General features: G+C 61.1%; 1 protein-coding gene across 1 annotated transcript in view; it reads left to right on the top strand.

The window, feature by feature from the left end:
• Nucleotides 1-25,387, top strand: part of CAMTA1 (calmodulin binding transcription activator 1) — an 814,502-nt gene that overhangs the window by 716,696 nt on the left and 72,419 nt on the right. The window contains exons 8-11 of the mRNA XM_080800235.1: nt 9,764-9,904; nt 11,452-13,298; nt 17,761-17,887; nt 22,918-23,052. Of these exons, the coding sequence (XP_080656361.1) occupies nt 9,764-9,904; nt 11,452-13,298; nt 17,761-17,887; nt 22,918-23,052 (2,250 nt within the window). The remainder of the gene's footprint in view (nt 1-9,763; nt 9,905-11,451; nt 13,299-17,760; nt 17,888-22,917; nt 23,053-25,387) is intronic.

Below are 25,387 nucleotides of genomic sequence, written 5' to 3'. Positions count from 1 at the left end.
CCCACCCGTGTAGTTAAGCCCGGGGTGCCTGGAGACAGGGAACCCTATGCTGCTGGAAGGAGCTGACGTGGCAGAGAGGCTGGAGGGGAGCGGGCTCAGCAGCAGGCACGCATGTCTCCCAGGAGCTCCTCAGCCACCCGCACTTGACGCCAAGGGCACCCTCCGTGTCCAGAGCCCCCGGCCGGTTCTCCACCTGTCTGAGTCGCCCAGACCACGCAGCACCCAAGGCTGGCTTATATAGTCAGTGCGTCTGTTGTTGTCTCATAATTTTCCAGACAAAGACCAAAGATCCAGTAAGGGGGCGGTTGTTTATTTGTTTTGCTTTTTTGCTTAGATTGTAATCCTGGTGATTATAGAATATCAAGAAGTAAAATCAACAAAGGCTCTCCTTTCTGGCCCCGCATGGAATCCTGTTCCTGGTCGATTAGCGCCACCTGGCGGCCGGCAGCCGCAGAGCGCTCGGAGGTGCGAGCCCTCTGCGGGAGCCAGACCCTGTCTCCCAGGCCTGGGTCCACGAGCAGCCTGGGGATGTGGGGCGCTGGGCCACGCGTGCCTGTGGACCTGGGGTCTGGGATGTGGCGGGAGCCCTCAGGGGTCTGCTCTGTAATTCCGGAGCACTGGGCTTGGGCTGGGGCTGGAACAAGCAGAGGGCGGCCCCGGGGAAGACACATCTACTGCCTTTCCTCTCTGACTCCGTCCCTCCTGATCAGACAGCAGCCAGCTGCTGCTAGACTAAGGGGCTGGCAGTGCCACCCTGACAAGGAAGGCGTCTCCTAAGTCTTGGCCAGAGTCTGTGGGCAGTAGGAGGCCGTTAGCAAAATAAGTCACAAAGGTGTTGCGCTAAGATGGGGAAGGGGCATCTGTTGTGAGAAAGGGTTGGAGAGTTTCTTTCTGGTGAGAAAGGGTCACTTGGAAGCACTTTCCAGCGTCCCCTTCTCTGAAGTTACACCCAGGATAGGAACAAGGGCCCAGGTGAGTCAGGAACGAGCTTGGACATGGCCAGGCTGGCCGCTGCTGGGGCTCCCCACCCAATGCTCCGAGGCCCAAGAAGGCTGGGCAGAGACGCTGGCTCAGTGCCAGGAGCCGCGGTCACTGAAACAGCCTGGGCAGGTTGATCAAAGGCAGGCTCCCGGCCCCTCAGCCACTAGCCCCTGAGGCTGTCTGATTCCACAGGTCTGGATAAGATTCTCATGCTTTCTGAGAGATCCCACCCAAATCAGGCTCCGGCAAGAAGCCCACCACCACCCATGTTGTGGAGATCAGGGTCGCCACCCTTCTGGGGCCACAGGCCTCTTTGAGCATCCGATGGCTCTCCCATCCAGGTGGGAGGGAAGCACCAAGAATCGAGGATGTAATTGGCCCTGTGAAGTCTTCCCACAGACTCTGGGCTAAGATATGCTACCCTAGAAGTTTCCTTGGGTTAAAAGTCTTATGTTAGAGGCAGGCACATAATAAGGTCTTACAGACATTATTGACTTGAACTCGTGAGCAACGCTGTGTGCCATGAGCAGGAGCACATCTGTGTCCCCACGGCAGGCCCCGGGTCCAGGACAGCAGTGCTGCCCCTAAGAACAGAGGCACTCACCAGTGGCTGGAACATGTGAGAGCCAGAGGTTCTGCCCTGCTCCCTGCCTGGGTCCACAGGATGTGGCATCATGGGGGGGGGGGGTGAAGACAGTACAGAAGGGCCCGGAGAAGATTTTCCTGCCCGTTTCGCTGGTCCCTGTGTTTGGGGAGGGGGGCTGCCGGCACGGGGAGCAGGCAGAGTGGGTCCCCTTATGTCCCCAGTTTCTGCCAGCGCACCTTCCTGGCTCCTCCCACCCTGACCAGAGGACAGCAGGCCGTGGGCATCAGAGACCAGTTGGTTTCCTTTTCTGCTCCCAGGACCAGGCTTGCTTTGCAAATGGGCTCCCTCGGGCTAAATTGTATTTGGCGGATCTGGCTCCCAAGTAGGAAAACTGAAAGAGAAATACTTCTTTAGGTTTCCCGTCTCTCCCTGGCTGCTGGGGCTCCTCCCACCCCCGGCTGTGACAGAACGCCCCTCTCTGTCTTACCCCTCCCCCTCATCTGCTGAGCTCCAGTGGAGTGCGTCCCCAGGGACCCCCACCCACACCCTGTGCCCGACCGCCACCCAGAGCTGACGGGGACTTGCTTAGTGCAAGACTTTGGAATCGTTGCCAATATTAAAATCTGCAGATTTTCAGCCTCTCTTTGAATATTGAAGGTTCTGGCGCATGCAGTTAGGAGCCAAGAGGCAGCCACCTCAGTGCCACCTGCCTCCCAGCATGGAGGTACCCCCTCCAAACCCCAGGAGGAGGCATCTGATTCCGGCGTCCTTACAAGCCCAGAGGCTCAAAAGAAGCGAGATGGCAACAGTCCCACGTGGTCCCCTGCCCCCCTGCCAGGGGCCTGGCAGGGCTGCTCAGTCAGGGGGTCCCTCCTGCCATCTCTGCCGCTGAGCAGGGCCTCGGGAGATGGTCTGCCATGAAGCTTGAACAGGGGAGAAGATTCCAGAGCCCACGTGGCTCCCTGGATGAGGGATAAGGGCTGGGGCTTCTCTGCCTGCCAGCTGAGCTTCCGACATTAGACAGCCAGAGCTCCGAGCGCGTTCACGCTCACCCGAGGGCGCAAAGAATTCTCTGCCTCAGCAACAAGGCCACTTACCAAATCGGGAGGAGATTCCGAGAGCCTCCCTCCGACTGACCCCACAATGTCGCTTCCTGGGCCCGCTTGGCAGGAAAACACCCAGCGGAGCCAGCCTTGTATGTCACTGGGACCCTAGTGGGAGGCCAGGCACCCAGCGCAGGGAGCCATCCCTATATGGCCTGGACAGCCCGGACGGTCCCCCCCTGCCCCTCACCCCCCAGGCCCCAGGCCCCTCCCACCCGCAAGACGTGTTCCATTCTCAGGCCCTCGACCTTTCTCCACAGCGTGTCTACCATTGGAACAAGGTGCTCCCCCCCATGATGATGCCCCACGACCCCAGACTTCCAGAACCAGGAACTCTAAGCTCCTTGGGGACCCCATACTTGTGACCCTAGGCACACACACCCTTCTGTCCCTAACACACTCCTCCAGATGAGATTTCTGGAAATGTTGTCCTTGGGGCCCGTAGGAGAACAGAGCTGAGGGCACAGTGGGGGAAACAGAATGGCTTGTGGGTGTCTAAATACAAGGATTCAAATCTAATGAGAATTTTATCCAGTTGAACCCAGCAATCAGAAGCAGGGTCTTTATTCCAGTCAACAAGAACACAGTCAAGATGAGACTAGTGGCAGTTGGTTCCCATTGACCTTGTTGCCATGGAGACAGCCTTAGTGTCAACAACGCGCAGGATCCAAACGGGCTCATTCACGCAAGAGGCGGTTGGCGGGCCCCCTCCAGCTGCCCCCGTCACGTGGCTCCTAGGAACCCCTTCCTACAGGTCCAGGGTTGCCTGGGAGCTCCCCAGTTCATACCATCGTGCAGCCAGATGATCCCAGAGCCCCTGTCAGTCTCCCAAGGGGACCCTTCCGCCAGGTCACATGGCCACCCTATTTATAGGCCGTGACTGAGGGTTGAGGACCTGGGCAGGAGTGCTGGATGAATCCAGGCTGATGAGGAAGGAGGAAGGGACCCGCCCTGCCTCCCCACAGGCCTTGCGTTCAGTGCCAGAGGGTGATCATCTTTGTCACCAACATCCCATGTGTCACCTGCTTGCCACAGCACCGAGAAATCTCTTCCATGCAGAGAAAGCCAAATGCCAGTTCCAGCAGGCATGGACTGTGTGGTTACTGTAGTGACCCAAGCTCCCGGGAGCCAGCATGCCCTGTCATACCTCTAGAAGTTTCTGCCCTGCAGAGCAAAGAGGGGCAGGCTCTCACCAGCCTTCCAGAGCCGCAGTGGGGCAAGGTGGGGAGCTTTCCAAGCTCTCCTTTCTGACTCTGTCCAGCTCCTCTCCAAACGGTTCCAGGCACGATGTTTCAGAACAGACAGGGGGTCTGGCTCTGCGTCCTGGGCCCTGGTGTGCCTCGGAGCTCCTATGGACACCATCCAATCAGAATCCTGGGGGTGGGCCCCACTCTCCGTCTCTAAAGTCCCTTGGGGAACATGCAGTCAGGTGAAGCACCCATTTTACACGTGAGCAAAGTGAGGCCGAGAGAAATCGAAGACCCTCCTGAGATCGCAGGTGTGTGAGGAAAAGAGCGGCCGAGGCGGACCCCTGGCCTCAGGTGGCAGGTCCCCCCAGCCCGGCCCCGCCTCCCCCAGCTCTTCCCGTCCAGCTAGCTGGGACACTGAGGTGAGAAACTCACCCTCCCCTGCCCTAAGTTCCACCGCTGCGAGAACGGACATTTGTGGCTTGGGCAGGCACCTGGTCTCGGACTCAGTGGGTCTCCTCCCCACCCCACCGCCAATGACTGGAAAGCCAGGCAAGGAAGCCTTGTCTCAGACCGAAACCCTGCCCCCCGCAAATCCCACCTTCTCTGGGAGGAGGCTTTCTTTGAGCGCCCCATCTTTTGTAGAAATTTCTCCTAAGCACACCCCAGTCTGCCAAGAGGACTGAGGCCAAGCAGCACCCGGGGACCCTGGCAGCTCGGGTGTGGAAACCGGGACGAGCTCCTCACGCAAGTCTTCGTCCCTCTCTTGCCGGCGTCCCGTCTTCCGTGGCGTGTCCTGCCTCCCACGTCCCGCCCTGGGTTGGTGGCCCTGCCTGGCTGCTCGCTTGGCCCTTCTGAGGCCGCTGGCACCCTCCATGGTCAGGATGGGCTGGGGGCTGGGGGACAGCCCCCAGCCTAGCCCCAGGTTCCAGGGTCCCCTGCACGGTCACCACCCGGGAAATCGGACAGCCTGTCCCTTGGCAGTGAAGTGAGTCCTGCTGGGAGAGCAGGGAACGCTCGCTCTCCTGATGGGAGAGCAGGACCTCCTGACGGGAGAGCTCGCCCTCCTCCGCCCACGAAGGAACCTCCAGCCCTTCCTCCGTCCCTGGAGGGGTGTGGGCTGGGGAGGCCCAGGCAGACAGCGGGACCCTGCAACCCCTCCCACCCCCACTCACCTGCTGTGTGACCTTGGGCAAGTCACTAACTTTCCTGCCTTAGTCCTCACGTGAATGAAATGAGACGGCAATGCTTCCTCAAAGGATTGTGGAGGGATTAGAGACATAATGTCTGGACTGGGGGGTCTCACACTTGAGCCAGCATCAAATCTCCTGGAGGGCTTCTTGGGACCCAGATCTGAGGCCTACAGACAGAATTTCTTACTCGGTGGGTCTGGGTAAGGCGTGGGGATGTGTGTTTCTAGCAGGATCCCAGGTGTTATATTGCTTCTGGGACCCCAGTCTGAGAACCACTGCCCAATGCCCTGTCCACCGTCAAGGCTCCAGAGGAGACAGATAACATTCGTGATGTAGTCAGCACATAAAGAACCCAGCACAGTGCCGGGTTCCAGAACGTCCCTGATCTCAGGGCCTCTAGAATGCACGCACGCCAAGTGTGGGATGGGTGGCTCTGTCCTGGGGGCTCCTAGGGCGCCAGCCAGTAAGCCTGAGGAGGGGGGAAGCAGAGCCTGTCTGGGCCATCACGCCAGGAGAGCCCAGACCAGGGAATTTCAACCATGGAATGAATCTCCGTGTGCACACACACTCCCCGTGCCTCTTCCTCTTCTCACAAGCACACGAGTCCTGTCGGATCAGGGCCCCAGCCTATGACGTCCTTTAACCTGGCGCGTCCTGAAAAGCCCTGTCTCCGGACACAGTCTCCTGGGGGTAGGGCTTCAACCTAAGAATTTGTGGGGACACAGTTCTGTCCATTCAGGGGGTGACAGGGAAGTTCACCTGGGCTCAGGCCTAGCCTGCCTCGCCAAAGCTCCCCCCTCCCACCACACGGCTGGACAGGAGCAACCAGAACCCAGTCCCAGGTGGCAGCAACCGCCCCCCCGCCCCACCCCGTCCCCAGCCCCCTCTCCCAGAGCCCAGTGACTCTCTTCCCAGTGGTTGGCCGCCTCTTGGGTAAATTGTTCATCAGAAGATACTCTCCAAAGCACGGCCCACATGCTGTTGTCATTGATTTCCTTTTGATTATTCATATTAGTGGCGTTATAGCTGCCTCGTTGCGGGTGGTAATTAGGGTAAGTGTCACATACGGGCCAGGTCAGCGCAGGAGTGGGATGGGGTTTCCTGCGACAGGCACCCCAGCCCTGCTCTGCTGGTCAGTCCTCCTGCAGGGAATGCTCTGGGCGCCCCAGCCAGAGTGGTAGGGAGGGGGCAGGACAGCAGCGGGAGTGCTGGGGGATCCACGGGAGCACCTGCGTACCCCGGTTTCCAGTGGAACATGGGGTTCTCCTGGGAACTCCCGGACTGCACCAGCCTGTGGGGAAACGGGCGTGGCCCACCCACACCTGCCTTCTCCCCCTGTGATACCTGACCCTGCCCAGCCTTCCTGGGACCACCACCCAGGGCCGGGCATGGGTGGCACAAGGGGGACCCCAGGAGGTCCCCCTTCCTGGGATTTGCCAAAGCTGGCTCCTCCCATTTGAGGAGGCCGACTATGGCCTGGGAATTAGGATCCCAGTGCCTCCCACCAAGACCTAGCAAAGAGAGGGGACAAACATGACCCAGAGCCACCGGCAGGCTATTTTTCCAGGAATTCCCTTTTCTCTTTCTGTGCTTCCCTCACAGTCACCCCCACCCCCACCCCCACCCCCCAGGTAACGACCTTACATTTAACCAAGTGTATTTTTAATGCAGTTTCCCTTTCGCTGATTTTGCCAAGGTTGGGGTGAGGGGCAGACAGGGGACAGCCGGCCAGTGCACGTGTTTACTAACCTTCCCTGCATAAAACGCTCTTTTCCCATAGAAATCTCCTTTCCCGCTGATTCATTACGTGTCAGGAAGCAGAGCATGACATGTTAAAAGCCGTCTTGATAGTATTTGATATTCAGAACCGACAACTCCCCAGCTTGGAGGAGGAGGGGGCTTCTCTCCCCGCCCCCACCGGAGGGGGAGGGACATGATCTGCATATCGAATGTGCCAAGACAGTAGGTAATTTGCATTAAGCATCCAGAAATTCTCTGCTTGCAATCTGTCACCCTTCACTGGGTTTTCATTTTATAACCTTCACAACAGAAAAGAGGAAAGCAAGAGGCAGAAGGAATGCAGTAAGTGAGCCCCGGCTCGGCAGGGTTGGGGAGGAAGACTGGAGAAGGCGGCTGCAGAGAGGGAGGGGCTCTGGTCCCAAAGGCCAGAGGACTACTGCCACTCGAGGGATTCAACAGCCCACCCCCCCTCCAAGACCCAGACCTCCGGGCAAGGGGTGGCCCTGCGGCCAGAAGCCAGAGGTGGGCTGCCCTGTGGGGAGGCCCACTGCTCATCTGTCCACAGAGCCAAGCTCACAGCCAGGTGGGGGTTTTCCTGAGAACGCCTTGGTCTGTCTTTGCAACAAGCATCCGCTCGGAGTCCCCTGTAGGAAGGAGCGGCAGTGGTGGGCTCCCAGACCGGCAGTAACCTGCAGGATTCAGGCTTGAGACAGAGCCGCGTGTTCACCGTCCGGACTGCCCATGAGGAACTCTTGGGAAGCTTTAAAAGAAAAAAAAAAAGCCTGGCACCACCCCAGAGCAGGGACTGGGACACACCATCAGCAGGTGCAGCTGCGCGGTGCAAGGGGAGGGGTCCGCAAGCCCTGTCCCCTCCCCCCAGGCTCTGCTTCCTCCTCTACAAAATGAGGAGTCCGGGAGAGGTCAGCTGAGCGACCCTGGCCTTCACTCCTGCCTTGACCAGGTCCCTTCTGCTCTTAGCCATCTTCCATATGGGGTTTCCGGGTGGAGGTTCATTTGAGAAAAGGGCTCCGCAGCGGTCGTGAGATCTGCAGACCCTGGCCTGGGCCTTGCCTTTCGGTGGCCAAGGACAAGGTGGGGCCCGAGCCAGCGGGAATGCTGATGTCCTCGCCGGCCACCAGAGAGCTCCCTGAGGGATCCCAAGGTGGGAGAAGGTGGTCTGGAAACTGCCCCGCCACCCTCTGCCCGGGCCCCTCGTACAGCGATCTGAAGAGGCAGACACGACTTCCCACCCAGGTAGCTCAGCCAGCTCGGGGACAGGAGCCGCTCGGCAGCCACACCCCATCCCCTCGTGATGATGCCCCAGATGCCAGGACACTCTGGGACCAGGGCCACCGGCCTGATCAGGAAGGGGCTAACACCTGGGGCCGATGTGCCCGAAGGAAGAAGGAAGGAAACAGCGCCCGCCGGGACTCCCAGCGCACCACACCTGCGCAGGAAGGGGTTCTCTGAAAAAGCACCGAAGTCCTACATAAAGGAGGTGACCAGGAGTGATGGGCGAGGAGCGCTCTCCGCGGGGTTCCAAGGCAGAGCCACGGGGGCTGTCCCAGCAAGCAGCTTCCTTCCCCAAGCCCAGCCCCGCCAGCATCAGGCAGGCCCTGGGTGAGGCCGGCATTGCGCCTGCTCATGCCGTCACCCCAGGGACCGTCAGGACAGCAGCTGTTCTTTGGGGCGAACACACAAAGTACAAGGCAGGAGGTCGGCCTCTCCTGCTGGTCGCCCTGTGAGGCGGAGGCTGCTCTGTTGCCGTTTCACAGGCGAGTTTAGTGACTTGCCCAAATTCACTCCGAAACCTGGCCTCCCGTCCAGGTGTGAATCTGACCCAGCTCCTCCCGGCCGTGTGGACGGTCTCCCTGGGTGGCTGCCCCCCGGAGCCTCACAGAGGGAGGGCAGGCGTGGGGCATGGTGATGGTCTTTCCCTGGAGGCCGTGTGAGAGAAGTTCTTCCAGAGGACAAAGGAAATTGTCCTTGCGTTGGCAAAGCCACTGGCCTCTCCCCAGCGCGCCCCCGCCCCGCTTCTCTTCCCAGACCACCTGGTCCCACCGTCCCCGTTTCACAGCAAGCTGGGTCCCTCCTAGAGCCCTGGGCACTGGCCCCCAGCCCCAGGGCTAGGTCCTCCCTGTCCCTGGAACTGGCCCCCTAGAGCCCCCAGAGAGAGCCGAGTGCCTGGCGAGCCCGGGGGCAGCGCCAGCGGAGGACCATGAACGAGTGGGCGAGACACCCATCAGCCCACAGGCCCCGTGGGCAAGTCAGTTTATTCTAGACTTTCAGCCGCAGTCCTGCAGGCAGCTGGGGAGCCCAACCTCAGCCAATCTGGGGATCCGCCCGAGCAGCAGGGACAGCGGAGGTCCCGGGGTCGGCCATGCAGGGGGCCGGTCATCGGTGGGCATCGACTGTCCAGGTCATGTGGGCCCTTCATTCTCCCCCTCCTTCCCCTCCCACGGCCTAGCCTGCAGCCCCCCTAGGCCGAGCAGTCAGGTGAGAACGAGAAACAGAAGCTCCCCTCCAGGGCTGGGCCTCCACCCTGGGTACACAGCCTCCGTCTCCTCTCCAAATCTCCACTACCTATGGTCTGGGCAGGGTAGGGGGGCCCTCAGAGGCCTGCCGCCTCTCCTTCCTGTCCCGGCTCCCCTCTCCTCCACTCCAGGGCCCCCGGAAGAGCCGCTCTCGTGCACTTGGACTCCAGGAAAACAGAAGCAAATCTCTAGTCCTCTCCCCAGGCTGCACTGTAGGGAAGGGAGGAGGGGGCAGTGGAAGGGGGCACGGAGCTCCCGGGAGTGCAGGCCCCACAGGGCAGCCTGCCCCGCTGGGTCCTCCGACCTCCCCCCTAGAGCCAGCCTCCCAGCAGAGGGGGAGCCCTGTTCTGAGAGGGCGCAGGTCCCAGCCCCCCACCCCCAGGACCTGCCCCTGCACCAGGTGACTTCTGACCGCCCCTCTGCCTCTCTCTCCCCATAGTCCACGGCATCAAGTGGACCTGCAGCAATGGAAACAGCAGCTCAGGCTTCTCCGTGGAGCAGCTGGTGCAGCAGATCCTCGACAGCCACCAGACCAAGCCACAGCCTCGGACCCACAACTGCCTCTGCACTGGCGGCTTGGGTGAGCAGCGCCCCCTGCGGGCGGGGAGGGGGCAAGCGGGCGGAGGGGGCTCTGCCAGGCCGCAGGTGTGGCTCTCCTCCACAGGTAGCTTTGCTGTCCAGTGAGCCCAGTGGGGTTGGCCAGGAGCCAGGGGACAGGGCGGGACAGCACCCGGGACAGACTCACCCTCATCCTGGCCCGTGGTGCTGGTGGGGAAGCCCACTTGGGGCAGGAGAAGCCGTTTCCAGAGAGACAGCTCCCTCTAGGGATGGGGGCAGTGGAGATGGGGAGAGTCTAGGGCTGGGGCTCCAGGCCTCGTCTACACACGGCAGGGACCCTCCAGGTCCCATCTTGGGTATCGACAGGAAGCCCGGCTGCCCGGGCACAGGGCTGACATGAGCATTTCAGGGAGGTCAGCCCGGAGTCAATGGGCCCACTCGGGCTAATCCTTCTTTAACCTTGGTCTCCTCCAAGAATAGAGTGTCCCACCCTCCCTGTCCTCACGTGTCTGTTTTTCTGATAACGGTATTTGCTTTTAGAAATACGCGTTCTCCACCTCCTTGTCTGCCTTAATTACACATTTCCATTAGACGGTCATGTCACTTCTCCGCAAAGGCTTCATGCATTTAGGAATTATGGTGGCGAGGCCATAATAGGCTCGGGGGGAGAAGTCACCCTTTTATCAGAAGGGAAGGGACCCTCCTCGTATGGAATGAAAACAATTGCAGAGGGGAGAGAAAAGAGAAGAGCCGACCTGGCCTCGTGTGCAGAAAGCCCTGCGGAGACTGGCCAGAGTTCAGAAGCCCGTGGCCTAGGGCTTTCTCCCTCTCTGCCAGTGGGCTGGGGGTTTAGGACTCTGTCTTTGCTTGGGTCTTGTAGGGATTTTGACCCACGAAGAGTTGAGAACAGGCCCGGGCTGGCCAAACGGAGGAGGGGCCAGATACCTTTCTGTCTCTGGAGCAAAGCCTAGAACCCGATCTGGTCCTGGTGCCTGAGGGTTAATCCAGAGAGAGAACATTGGTCTCCAACCCCTGCCCCCCAAAACGCTCTGTGCAGCAGGAACAGGCATGGAGAGTTGGGGGAGGGGAGAGAGACACGGCCACCGCTCTGGGCTGAGCTCCCCCTACCCTCCCTGGCCAACAAGAGCTGTTTCAGTAAATGGTGTCTGTCTCTGAAGGTGGAAAGGATTTTCCTGGAGGACAGCAGACTCTCCACCTTCTCCTTCCCAATGACCCATCTCCTGAGGCGCTACTATTAGTATTGTTAGTAGTAGTAAAGGCACCCCAAGGAAAGACCCCCACCTCCGGTCTGGAGGATGGTTCCGTGGAGCATGTGAGAGGCCCGGGGATTGGGGTTGGTGAACCCGAGATCCCGAGCATGGGGTACGCACCTGCCCTGGGGGTCAGCGGGCTGCCCGGGCTCCCAGACTAGGCTCGGCCAGGCCCCAGCTGCCCAGAGACAGGGTCCATCACGGCCGCGGCTCTGACGCTCTCTTCGCATGCGCGTGTGTGTATGTGTGTGTGCGTGTGCGCACGCACGTGTGCGTGGTGTGCCTCTGATCTCCACAGGCGCGGGCAGCAGTGGGCACCACAAGTGCAACAGTGCCAAACACCGTATCATCTCGCCGAAGGTCGAGCCGCGGACAGGGGGGTACGGGAGTCACGCGGAGGTGCAGCACAACGACGTGTCCGAGGGCAAGCACGAGCACAGCCACGGCAAGGGCTCGAGCCGCGAGAAGAGGAACGGCAAGGTGTCCAAGCCGGTGCTCCTGCACCAGAACAGCACGGAGGTCTCCTCCACCAACCAGGTGGAGGTGCCCGACACGACGCAGAGCTCCCCCGTGTCCATCAGCAGCGGGCTCAACAGCGACCCGGACATGGCGGACAGCCCCGTGGTCACCGGCGTGTCCAGCATGGCCGTGGCCTCCGTGATGGGCAGCTTGTCCCAGAGCGCCACGGTGTTTATGTCTGAGGTCACCAACGAGGCCGTGTACACCATGTCCCCCACCACCGGCCCCAACCACCACCTCCTCTCGCCCGACGCCTCTCAGGGCCTCGTCCTGGCCGTGAGTTCCGACGGCCACAAGTTCGCCTTCCCCACCACGGGCAGCTCGGAGAGCCTGTCGATGCTGCCCACCAACGTGTCCGAAGAGCTGGTCCTCTCCACCACCCTCGACGGCGGCCGGAAGATTCCAGAGACCACCATGAACTTTGACCCCGACTGTTTCCTCAATAACCCAAAGCAGGGCCAGACGTACGGGGGCGGAGGCCTGAAGGCGGAGATGGTCAGCACCAACGTGCGGCACTCACCGCCAGTGGACAGGGGTTTCAGCTTCACCACCGTCCTCACCAAGGAGATTAAGACCGAGGACACCTCCTTCGAGCAGCAGATGGCCAAAGAAGCGTACTCGTCCTCGGCGGCGGCCGCGGCGTCCAGCTCCCTCACCCTGACCGCCGGCTCCAGCCTCCTGCCGTCGGGCGGCGGCCTGAGTCCCAGCACCACGCTGGAGCAGATGGACTTCAGTGCGATAGACTCCAACAAGGACTACACGTCCAGCTTCAGCCAGACGGGCCACAGCCCCCACGTCCACCAGACCCCGTCCCCGAGCTTCTTCCTGCAGGACGCCAGCAAGCCCCTCCCCCTCGAGCAGAACGCCCACAGCAGCCTGAGCGACTCCGGGGGCACCTTCGTGATGCCCACGGTGAAAACGGAGGCCTCGTCGCAAACCAGCTCCTGCAGCGGCCACGTGGAGACGAGGATAGAGTCCACCTCCTCCCTCCACCTCATGCAGTTCCAGGCCAACTTCCAGGCCATGGCTGCGGAAGGGGAGGTCACCATGGAGACCTCGCAGGTTGCCGAAGGGGGCGAGGGCCTGATCAAGTCTGGGGAGCTGCAGGCCTGTAGCTCCGAGCACTACCTGCAGCCCGAGACCACGGGGGTGATCCGCAGCGCCGGTGGGGTCCCCATCCTCCCAGGCAACGTGGTGCAGGGCCTCTACCCCGTGGCCCAGCCTGGCCTGGGCAACGCCTCCAACATGGAGCTCAGCCTGGACCACTTTGACATCTCCTTCAGCAACCAGTTCTCCGACCTGATCAATGACTTCATCTCCGTGGAGGGGGGCAGCGGCACCATCTATGGGCACCAGCTGGTGGCGGGGGACGGCGCGGCGCTCTCCCAGTCGGAAGACGGGGCCCGCGCGCCCTTCGCCCAGGCGGAGATGTGCATCCCCTGCTGCAGCCCCCAGCAGGGGAGCCTGCAGCTGAGCGGGGCCGAGGGTGGGGCCGGCACCATGGCCTACATGCACGTGGCCGAGGTGGTCTCCGCCAGCCCCGCGCAGGGCGCGCTGGGGATGCTGCAGCCGAGCGCACGGGTGTTCATGGTGACCGACTACTCCCCGGAGTGGTCGTACCCGGAGGTAAGCTGCTGCGGCCGGCCAGCGCACAGCGCAGGGAGGCTGGTGTGCATGGGGCTGCCCTTTGGAGGAAGCTCTGGACCCCGCAGACAGAACCGTCCCTCTCCTCTGTCCCCGCCGCCTTTCTCCAGCCGTGGTTCCCAGACTTCGCCGAAGCTGGAAAGTCCCGGGTCTCCAGGGGTCTGGCGGACCTCCCCACTCCCGCCAGGGCCTGGCTTCTTATGTATTAACATCCCACCTGGGTTTTGCTCGGCTTTCTATTTATTTTTATTTTATTTATTTTTATTATTATTTTTTAAGAATGTCCTAGAGCTGCTAAAACTAAACAAAACAAATTCAGAAATCACCACCACAGGCCATCCATATCCATTATTCTTGATTTGCTTTACTCAATGCATCAGAACATAAGCGAATTCCCATCCACCGCGCGAGGAGGGGCACAGCGTTCGGAGAGCCACCCATGAAAGTCTTGCGAGTAAACCCGGTCTCTGTAAAATCAAAGGCGCGCTCCGTGACCCAGGATGTCCCACCTGTGGCCTCCCCGCCCCCACCTCCGCGGGCTCCTCAGCCCAGGGCCCCGGAAAACGGAAAACGCAGGTCTCGCCCCCAGGGCGGGGAGTGAAAGACGAAACCTTGCCTTGTACTCTGGGGTAGAAGCCCTAGGAAGGGGACACGGTGACCTGAGCTTCCTGGGGCACACGCTCCCCGACTCCAGGGTATCAGTTGGGCTCTGCCGTGACTTCACCTCTCTGTGACTCAGTTTCCTCGCTTAAAAAGTGGCAAGAGTCCCCTCCTCAGGGCAAGGTGTAGTACCAGGAATGTTTGGTAAAATACTTGTCTGTAATAAGGAGTCAGTGAATATTGTTTACTGTCCCGTGGTTGCCACAGCTCGAGGCCCTCTGGCGTCCTCTCCCCGCCCCGCGGCCGTGGCTGGGCCACTGAGGCCCCACTGAGCTGTTTCCTGTCCCTCCTTCTCACGGGTTGACCGCTCACAACCTTGGGGAAGTCACCTGGACCGTGGGCCTCACGGTTACAGCTCTGACCGGAAGCCTCATTACTCCCTCTGCTCTTTCTTTTATGGCAAAGCACAAATAAAATCCGGCACCAGTGTCCCCAGCTCTCAGGAAGGTGACACATCAGCTCAGCCAGCAGCCCAGGCTCCGTTCCAGGGGGTCCTGGAAAGACGGTGGGGGTCTGGACAGAGCAGCTCCTGCCCCGCCCTCTTTCCCTGTGCAGCGTGTTTTGTGGGTGTCCAGAGGCCGTCACCCCGCGTACTGGGGAGCACGGGGCTGGGGCCAGACAGTGTGCGCCCACCCTTACTAGCTGGTGACCCGGGGCAAGGTCCCTAGCTGCCTTTCTTGTGTCTCATCTCACTGGCTGGTCGTTAAGGACCGAGTAAAGTACTTGGGCAGCAGCCACCCCTTCCATCCATCTCCATGGCTCCTCCCCCAAGACTCGGGAAGATTCTGACCAGGCCTACCTGTGGTGTGGCTCGGGTTGACCGTGTCAGCCATCCTGAGCTCAGTGGCATCCCCATAGCACCCACCATGTGTCACCCTCCACCCCAAGTGACAGGTCAGCTCAGCCCAGCCACCTGCCCCCAACCCAGGGCTAAGAAAGCAACTCAAAGGAATAGGGAGGGGGCCTAGTGAGAGGTCAGCTGGGAGACCTGGCTCCCTGGGCCTCAGTTTCCTTATCTGCAAATGGCTGAGAGGCATGGCCTAGGCCTGGGAGGTTTGGTCCTCAGGAGGCGCCCTGGAGCCTGAGTCCCGCAGAAACCTGAGGCCCAGGAGAGGAGCCGTCTTTCCCCAGCCTTGGGCTGTGCACGCCGGGCCCCCCCGGCAGGGGTCCAGGCCCGCCGTCTGGCCTTCATGGGCCTGGGGGCACTAGCGAGGGGCTATTAGCAGACCCGGTCCCCTGTTCCGTACCCCAGTACCGGCAGGTCCCCAAATTGTACCTCAGGGAAAGTCAGTTCAGCGGCCTGCCACGCGAGGGCAGCACGGGAGCAGGAAAGAACGTGGGTCTGGGCTCCTCCGAGACGGCGAGTCCAGCCCTGGTTTTCCAGAAGCCCTTGATGCTTCCAGGAAACAAAAGCAACTCAAATTCAATTTGATTTGGGAAATGCACAGATGCCACCCAGCTGGTCCCTTTGGAGCCCGATGGCCACATGGTGAGGCCTCTGCAGAGGCCCCATGGGCTCTGACCAGCCACTTCCTCCTCCCCGGCCACTGGGCCCCGTCCAGCAGCAAGGGCCATCCCCTCCTGGGTTCCCCTTCCAGAGACACTTCTCGCCCCCTCACAGCCCCCTGGCTGGCACGTTTGCCCCTTGTCCTCCTTGCCAATGGTGCCAAGAGCTCGGTTCTAGCCACGCTCTGTCGAGCACGATACATAGCAACACCCGTAGCAAGTCACCCAGGCCCCGGGGACGCTTCTTGAGCTAAGCGGTCCGGGCCCTAAAATCCCCTCTGGGGGAAAGCGAAGGCCGGGTCACCTTGCTGTCTCTTCGGGGAGTGTCCCTCCCTCCCACCTCCCGGAGGCTCTCTCCCCGTCTTCACCGCAGCCGCAGCAGGCCCCCAACACACGCACACGCGTGCCCGTGCCCCGGGATCTGCCCTGGGCGCCTCAGAAATCTGGGTCCTTTACCTCAGGGCTCCCAGGGCACAGACCTCAGATGGCGTCTGCCGCCCCCTCCCCTCCCCCGAACCCTCTGCGTCATCTGCCTCCACGGACGGTGGGCGGCAGCAGGCGGGGGACGCTGCAGTTAGAGCCATCAGGGGCCTGCGTCACCGCTGGATTGACAGCAGCCAGGCCCGCGTTGCCATGGGAACGGTCCCCTGAACCGAGGGGTGCAGAGCGCATCTTGCGGCGGTTTCCATGGAGAGGGCCCTGCCGTTCTCCTGTTCTTTGTTCCTCGGGCCGCCCCAGCTTCACGCCAGCGGCTCCCGGTGCTTTCCTGCCTTCTCACGTGGTAACCTGCTGTGGCTTTGTGAAGCCCCTGCTCTTCCGCTTCCCAGGATCCGGGGAGGCTCGTGCCCCGAGCTGGCCTGTGGTTCCACCTGTACCCGGCGCATGCCTCCCCGCCGGCGCCCAGCCTCCAGCCCGTGGGCCCCAGTCCTGCCACAGCTCAAATCTCCCGAGGGAACCACGTATCAGCCCCAAGGAACGTTAAGGCCGGAAGGGCCACCAGAGAGGTTGGGCCACTTGGCTGAGGACACACAGCTAGGCCTCTCGCTTTTGGCCTCTGGGCCTGAGCGATCTCTGCTGTCCCCCTAGCAGTGAGGCGGCTTCTCCAAAACCATCCCATCCCATCCAAAAGCCCAGGTGGAATGCCTGTCAGTCAGGAAAGGTCCCTCCTGCGCTGGGCTGTGGGAAAGCCCCCCTCCCCTCATCCCTGGAAACACCCCCTCCTGCTCTTGATGCCCAAGGCCAGCTCTGGTCCAGGCCTGGGTTCCAGGAGCATTGTGGGCAGCCCCGGGATAGCCTTGTGTTGAGGCTGGGGGTCCCTCCATGGTAGGGGTGGGCCAGTGCCAAGGAGGGTCCACGCAAGAACTGGTGACTGGGCAGGAGAGAGTCTCTGGAGGGGGCCAGGAGTGGGACAGCTGGGGCTTGGCTTCTCTGGCCTGGAGAGGTGGGGAAAAGGGGGCCTGAACCTCTCACCCCCTGCTCCTCACCCCCAGTCTCAAGTAGGTACGCCGCTCAGTTTTCTGCAGCCTGGACACTAGGTGGCGCTCTCCACCCTGTCCTAAGAGTCTCGGGCCCCCTGCGGGGAAAGGTGGCTGGGGCCTGGGGTGGCCCATCCCAGGAGAGCCAGAGGGGCCAGCACCCCCAGCCCCCAGCTCTAAGCCCCTGTCCCGCTCACCCCCCTCTAACTCTGAGCCCTCCTCCCCCATTTCTGTTTCTGCAGCCGTTCTCGTCTGTGCCCCCCTCTCCCACGATCGCGGCTCTACCCTGGGGCTCCTGCAGCTCTCCCTATCCCCACCAGAATTCCCTGTTCCTGGGGTGACACTAACATGCTCAGGCCTGTTTTCAAAACTCGGAGTTCCCAAAACCTGCGCACAAGTAAATGACAGAAGAAGCTCCCTCCCTCCCCCACCCCTTCCCTCCAGGGCTCCTGCCTGACCCGTCCTCAGGCGCACAGCGAGCTGAAAAGGTTTGAACAACCAACCCCGTGCTGCCTTCTGCCTAGAACTGAAAGTTGCGTAGAGAGGGTCAGGGACCAAAACCACTGGTCGCCGTGCAGGATGCCAGCTGAGGAAGGCAAGGAAGGTGTGGGGTCCCCTCCAGAGGCTCGGTCTTCCTGCCGCCATCCTGGAAAGGCGGTTCTGGAAAGCCGGGGCACCCTGGAGTCCAGGAGTGTGCACGTTCACCCAGCACGTGGGGCGGGGGCAGCCTGCAAGGCCCGAGTTCCCGTCCCTCCCTCCCGCTGTGGCTGACGTTCCTCTCTGCTCCTCTTTGTCCCCTCCAGGGAGGAGTGAAGGTTCTCATCACAGGCCCGTGGCAAGAAGCCAGCAATAATTACAGCTGCCTGTTCGACCAGATCTCAGTGCCTGCATCCTTGATTCAGCCCGGGGTTCTGCGCTGCTACTGCCCAGGTGAGGAGACCGGCCACCCGCCACGGGTTCGGGGGGCCCCCAGGAGTGCTGCACCGAGGCTCAGCCTGGGAGCCACCTGGGACAAGTCACGTCAGTACTTTGAGCCTCAGGGTCCCCCGCTGGGACGGAGGGGTCCCCGAACAACTAGTATAACGTCATCAGTTGAGGCTCACGGAGCACTGAGCAGTGCAGAGAGGGATGGAGACCTGGTGGCAGTGGGAAGGAGGGTCAAACTGAGAAAAATGGGCGCGAACTCCCTTGAGAATGTGGAGCCATGCACCCGCACCCCAAAAAGGGCACGTCATATAATTTGCTACCAGTTTCAGGGGCAAGACCCCTCTGCTGTCCCTGTGGCTCTGACCTTCACCTCCCTCCCTCATCATCATCTGCTTGGCTAGACAGACGTTCCCGTCTGCTCAACTCCTTGACCTCTGGCCTGCCAGCCGCGTGCAGCCGGGATCCGTGCCTTTCCCGGTCATCAGGTGTCCGCCGGGGCACCCCACAAGGAGATCAGTCTCTGTGAAGGAATCTGTTTGCAGAGTTCTGGTGTTCCAGTGCCCGTGGTGGGCAATGTGTCCTTGGACTCCAGCTCGCCCGGAGAACGAACAGAGAGCAAGCCCTACCCCGTGTTCTCCGAAGCCAGGCGTCTACAAAAGGAGCCAGTGCTCCCTGTGGAGGCTGAGGGCTTGCAAAGACAAGTGGGGACAGGAATCTTGGGCCACCCCAGCTCTCTGCCTCCATCCACACCATCCCCCCCCCCCCAGCCTGGGGCTCCTGGATTCACATGGAAAATTCTTCCTTCATTCTTGCTCCTTTCCCTGTGCAGCCCGGCGGGGAAGAATGCCCCAGAACTGGGTTCCTGGGTTTAGCCCCCACGTGAACTTGGCACCTCCCTCACCACAAATACCGCAGAGAGGCAGGGATGATGCCCAGGGTGGCCTCCCCATCCTGCCCCTGCCCCCACCACTGCCTGGCCAGCTCCGGAGGACGCACTTAGCCCCCTTCGCTCCCGGCAGCCCGGCTTCGCCCGGAGCACAGCCCTCAGGAGGCCAGCGCAGGTCAGCCTAGCACGGCTCCAGGCTGCGTGGCCAATGCCGCCGCCACTCCCCACCACCTCCGCTCCAGGGGGCAGGGGGAGAGAGCAGCCTGTTATCCTGCCGTCCGCTCACCACCTGCTGCGGGGGCAGGACTCGCCTGCCCTATAAATAGAAGCCACTTCCGGTACCTGGGTCTTGCCTGGCGGAGGTCCCAGACCTTGCCTGTCCTAGGTTATCTGACCCTTCCACAAAAAGACTGGCCTTTGCATGCCCTCTGGACAACATCCCAAGCCAGGACCTGGCGCATCACAGCACACCCCAGATAGCCACTTACCATCTGGTGACTCTAGGCCCGTATTTGACCCCTCGGGGCCTCCATTTCGACATCTGAAAAGCCAGCTGTCAGATGGGTGAGAGCAGAGGGGGAGGGAGGTCCGTGTAGCGCTGGGTTCCCAGGCTCAGTTCGGGAAGGCGCTCCCTGTGGGAAGCCTTAGGGCTTTCTGCGTCAAGGAAGAGAGGGGCTCAGCGCTGTTGGGTCTCTCGGCAGGCCGCTATGCTGGTCCCAGAGCCTTCCTGGGTCCCAAACCCTGGCAACGGAGTCTGCCTAGGCCAGCCTGTCTACCAGGGGTTCAGCTCCTCTAACAGAGCACGTCTTGGACGCAGAGATGAGAAGCCACAGGCTCAGACAGACACAGAGAGCCGGGGCCCCACAGCTCGAGCACCCTTTTGTTCTGCAACTAACCACAAAGAGGGGGTCCCCTTGGGACAGCTCTGCTTTCAGGCCCAAACTGAAGCATGTCACTCTGTAAGACAGTGCTGGGTGTAGGCGCGCGTTCCTTCATTCATCAGATCGTCTACCAGGCCCTGCTAGGCATCTAGGACGGAGTAGGGCTGAAGCCCAGCCCCTCAGCCCAACTCTGACCCCGAGGAGCAATCGGCCCAGGGAGGAATCGATCATGCAACGAAACCACTGCGTTGGCGGGGGTGGGGAGTAGACTGGCTGCTCGGGCCCCTCCGCGAGCCTTCCGAGGGCTCAGGAGAAGGAGCTGATCTTGAGGAAGGAACACCTGAATCTAGAGCCAAACTGGCCTTGCCAGAGAGAAGGGCTCAAAGGCCGGGGAGCACAAGAGGAGACACCTTAGGAGCAGGGAATGACACGGGAGGAGGGGACACAGGGGGCACACGTGGCCGCCACTCACTAGCCCGGCACCCTGATGAAGAGACCAGACCCTGACCAGGAACACGGTCCCCTACCACCACCACGGGCCACAGACCCACGCAGCATGGAGTCTGCCCCCTACAAGATCTCGGTAGTGCTCCAAGCCCAGGAGAGAGACGACCAAGTCAGGGCACTGAGCTCAGAGTGAGGGGCATAATGACGGAAGACCTGGGACTTCAGGAAAGGCACCCCTGGGCCCAGGAGGAGACAGGAGAAGCCACCGACCAGAAGACCTGGCTGGCAGGACAGCCCTACCCTGGATTCCCGGGAGGTCACCAAAGGCAAGGGGTAGAATTCAACTTGAGGTGGGCAAGTGCACTGCGTTTTGAAACAATTCATTCAACAAACGATTGAGGGGCTGTACCGTGCCAGGCACTGACCTTGGCCCTGGGCACAAAGAGGTGACCAGGACAGACCTGCACCCAGATCTCGCGAAGCTTACACTTTACTGCAAGAGACAGAAAGAAACAAGGAGACAAATCACCAAGCAAGTCGGAGGGAGAGTGGAACAGGTTGTGGGGGAGCCGAACACTGCAGGGCTGGAGAAGATGGTGGGGACCAACCCCTGTCCATCCTTCTGAATCACGGGAAGGAGTCTGATTTGGTTTCACTTGCAATGCGAAGCCATTAGTTTTAAGTAGGGAAGTGATGCGATCTAAATTATGTCTCTAAAAGATGATTCTGGGTGCGTGGGAGAACAGATTGCTGGGAGGGAGAACAGAAACACGGAGACTGTAGGAAGCGGGCAGAGGGGTGATCTTTCCTGACTTCAGGAGGGGAGCTCCCCGGGCAACGCATGCCCACCAGTTTCAGGTGGAGGCTTTGGGATGTAGCCCCTCACCCCCCAATACCATCCTGGCAGGAACAGGTGGGTCTCCGGACAGCTGAGGTTGCCCACAGCAGGACTCGAGGTGAGAAAGGCCGGCAGCTTGGCTCAGAGCGGTGGCAGGGGGGGTGGAGACAAGTGGAGGGGCCGGCACCCCCTGATGCACTGAAGGAGGGGAGGGAGAGAGCCGAGGACGCGCCCTGCGCAATGGCCTGCCTGCACCCAGCTGCTGGTCTGGGACCCAGAGACGACACTATGTCCTCTCCTCTCCGTTCTGTATGCCTGTGGAAGGATGGGATGCTTTCAATCGTCCACATTCCAGCATCACAGGTGGTACAAGTGCCAGGAGATGCTGGAAGGTGTGGAGAAGAGCAGGGGTTGAGGAACTCCCCACCCTCCCGGGTCAAAACGTGTGACACAGAGAAGCCTCCCTCGGACGCCGGGAGACCTGCTGATAGGCGCAGAGCTGAGCAGGCTCAGATGGGGTGTGTGCGGGCTGCGTTTTCTTCCTGTTGGTAAACAAGGCAAATCTCCAGGGAGGATGAGTGACCATGAACTTGGAAGTCTGCCTGGGGACGCCGTCAGGGCCGCCGGAGGTTCTGGACTTGGCCGGGAACCCCTGCCCAGAGAGGCACTGCAGTAGGTCCTACAGGACCCCCTCCCCCCAGCCCACCATGGAGCCACTAGTTCAGCTTCTGGTCCGGAGCTAAGAGACCACACCGGGGTAGAAAGTGCAGGGGGAAGCCCACTGGTCCCCCTGGGGCAGTGACATCCTGAAGACCCGCTCTGGGGACAGTGGCATCACACATCTACCTGGGAAGAACAGAGGCCACAGCTCAATGAGCTGGCTTTCCCATGGGAAGCAAGGTCCGCCTCAGAGGGAAGCCGGAGCTCTGCGCTGCCCCGGGGAGCAGCTGGCCTGGATGGCTTTCTCAAGTCTGTAAACTGCAAACCGAGCGCCCAAGCAGTAACATGATCGCTGTGTGCGTCCTCCCTGGAAATCTGGCCTGGGGAGGCCCCGGGCACTGGTATCTGGTGTTCCAAAAAAGCAGGGCAGAGAGCACAGAGCCCTGACATCTACCAGAGGATGAGGCCTGGTGGGGTGAGCAGGCTGCACGCCCATACTGGCCCCCAGGGCCATCTCTGTGGGCCACTGCCCCCAAGATTTCAACAGGAGCTGTGCAGCCCCCTTTACCCCAGAACCGAAGCAGTTGTCCGCCAGGGGCGGGCTCTCTTCTTGCCGACAACGAGAACGTCCCAGCTGTTTACTCAAGCCGTGCAGTCTTCATTGAGCCCTATGTTGGGGACAGAAGGGTTAATGAGACCCACAGGGGCCTGCCTTCCCAAAGGCCACCGTCTCAGCATGGGAGGGAGCCCTAAGCTTCGTGCGAGCACCCCCAGATCGGCCCCCGTGGGCCCAGAGTAACAGGCGCGGCTGAGGCTCTTGCCCTCGTCCGGAAGGAAGGGAACTTCTGAAAATACACGGAAGGCCATGCTGAGTGCGGCGGGACGAGCTTGCAGGAGAGGATGAAACAGAGAAATAAGCACCAAGACTCCGCAGCAAATGCCGTTTCTGGACGCCGTCTAGGAGAGATGGGATGCGGGAGAAGTCAGGCACCATGGGCGGGGTTGGCGCCCATTCATTCACGCATTCATTCGGCAAATCGGCACTGGTACCTGTCCTCACCAGGGAGCAGAGGAGCACTCGGGCGATTACTTGGGTTTGGGAGTGATCGCAGGGTGCCTGCCTGAGTCTGGCGTCCAGAGAAGTTTCCTGGAAGGAGAAGCGCTACATCTGGGCCTCGAGGAAAGAGCAGGCAGAGGCTGGGGTCGCCCAGGGAAGGGGGGTGGGGAGGGGGCCCTCCAGGTTCCTGTGTGGTACATCAGATGGAACGGTCCCCACCCCCACGCCCGCCCCCACCCTGACCTCTCTTTCCTTTTCTTGCAGCCCATGACACTGGTCTCGTGACCCTACAAGTTGCCTTCAACAACCAGATCATCTCCAACTCAGTGGTGTTTGAGTACAAAGCTCGGGCCCTGCCCACACTCCCTTCCTCCCAGCATGACTGGCTGTCACTGGACGGTAAGAACGGCGCTCGGGTTGCCAGGTGCTGAGGAAAAGGGACCCTTGGGGACCCTGTGTACAGGGTGCGAAAAAGAAAGAAGCATTCAGTTTCCCTAATGTCCACTTGGGGCAGAAGTCTCCACCACAGACGGACCGACTGGACTGCTCTCCCTAATCTAGGTCTCTCTCTGCCACAGAAGGAAGTAGATGAGCTTGGGCCTGCCAGGGGATCTGAGTGGCCAGATAAACCCCCAGGTTGCTCAGACGTTCCTCTCTGGACAGGACCTGAGAAGCTGGGTCTGCGTGTGCTCTCCTGCCCCCCAAGCCAATTTCTAGGGTGTCCTCGAAGAGAGAGCCCCTGGAGGCCATCCCCAAGTCCTGAACCTCTTAGTGATGAAAGCAGAGTGGGCAGTCCAGGGGAGGTGGCTCAGGCTCGGCTCCTTACATGTTCCAAGGCCTTGATGGGGGGGGCGGTGTATTAGTGCTTTTGCCTCCTGGGGATAACAGACCAAACCTCACGGAAGCCCTCCAACACCTGTGCCCCCCGGCTTCCAGGCTGTTTCTACCTTAGCCTCTGCCCCATAGAGCATCTGAACCAAGTCCAGGATCATCATCATGGCTGATGGTGGAGGGCCAGGGAGCCCCAGTAGGCTCAGATGGAGGAGACAGGACCTGCTGTCCCAGGATGGCTCTCTGAGAGCCACTGGCCTTGAACATGAGTGAAGGTTGGCACTGGAGGCTCTGCAGAGAAAAGCTGGCCTGGGGAGCCGAGCTGGTAGTCTGCTCGCTGGCCCCGGGCCAGAGTCGGAGGGATGGCTGCACACATGTCAGTTTCAGGGCAGCCCAGAGGAGCACCAGTCTGTGGGGTACTTGCCAGAGACCATTAGCCCGAGGTGTGGGCCTTGCCCCAGCTGCCCCTGGGCCCTCTGTAGGGATCACTTCCTTAAGCACCTCTCCCCTCTGCACACAGCAGCCCTTGGCCCTGTCGACTCCCAGACTTCCCCCTGGCTGCTGGCTGCTGGAGGATTTTCTGGGCTCGGGCACATGCCCTGGGCAGCTTTCCTGAGCCGCCCCCTGTGCAAACCTCAGCCTCATCCCTGCCCCGCTCCAGCAGCGACAGGGTTCCTGGCGGCCACCCTGGCCACCGAAAGCCTCCAGGCTGTTCCCAGAAGTGGCTTTGGGTCAGCAGACATCTGCACCCTGGCAGTAGCAGCGTGGGAGCCCCGGGCTGGCCTTGGCAGCCACCCTGGGCGAGCCTGGAGCCGCCGGAGCTGGGATGATGACCTGCAGGACTGTAACAGAGAAGGGCAGGGTGACCAGGGGCTCCTGCTCAGGAAATCCGGTTTGAGTTTTGCAGAACAAACGGGAAATGGGACAGGGTACTCTGCAGAATCCCGGCTCTCCCTGAGTGACCAGGTCACCTCCCCAGGGTGAGGACCCAGGTCGGACCTGCCTGGGAGACGGAGCCCTTCTGAGAGCCAAGCCTCAGCCAGGCAGTACCTTGGGGCACAGGAAACACCAGCCAGCCCCTCGTGGAAGCCCAGGGAGCAAGCTGCACCCTGAGGTTACTGGCAGGGGTGGATGCTGGGACAGAGACCAGGGGGAAAGGAAAACACCTCTGCTTCATTACAAACACACGTCTCAGTCCTCGGCCATACCAGGTCCCTGAGGCAATGAGCCTGCACCGAGCCGGACGCCTGATCCGCACCAGACCCTTCCCCAGAGGACTAGGAGCTCAGACCTCCAAGAGGCCTCCAGTTGAAATTAGCATCCTCCAGCCCCTGGCAAAATACACGGGAGAGATGACAGATTGGGGAAAAGACAGGAGAGGCCCACCCCGGACAGGGAACAGACCGGGGCCCCCACCAGGCCTCATGAATCCCTCTCCCTCTGGTCTTGGACAGGTATCCTTTCAAGTAATGGGAGGGGAACGTGGCCAGAGCAGAGGAACCGTGAGACCCTCCCTTCCCCTAAACGAATACAAGTGCCTCATTCACGGCAGGAAAAGTTTCCCAGGATTTCACCCGCCTGATAAATGATAACCGTGGGGGGAGGGGGGAGCCCGAACTGCAGCCGCAGCGCCAGGGCAGAATCTGCCTCGAGCCAAAGGGACAGCTGGGACAGCCCCGAGGGTAGGGGTCCACGGGCCTCTGGCCAGCCCTGTGGCTTGGCAGTGAACTTCGTGTGGGGGAGGGCGCTGCAGGGAGCAGGCCGCCGGAAGCCTTCCTTCCAGCAACTCTCTCCCCTCCCGCCCCCACAGTTACTGGGCAGACTCGCCCTGGGAGCTGCTGGGAGGTGGGGACGCGCGTGCTGCGGCGGTGAGGGGGAGGAGAGTGGGTGCAAAGGGGAGGGG

Source organism: Martes martes (genome assembly GCF_963455335.1).
Source record: "Martes martes genome assembly, chromosome: 4".
NCBI lineage: Eukaryota > Metazoa > Chordata > Mammalia > Carnivora > Mustelidae > Martes > Martes martes.
The sequence above is the reverse complement of the archived record's forward strand: the minus strand, read 5'-3'. Positions and strand labels throughout refer to the sequence as shown.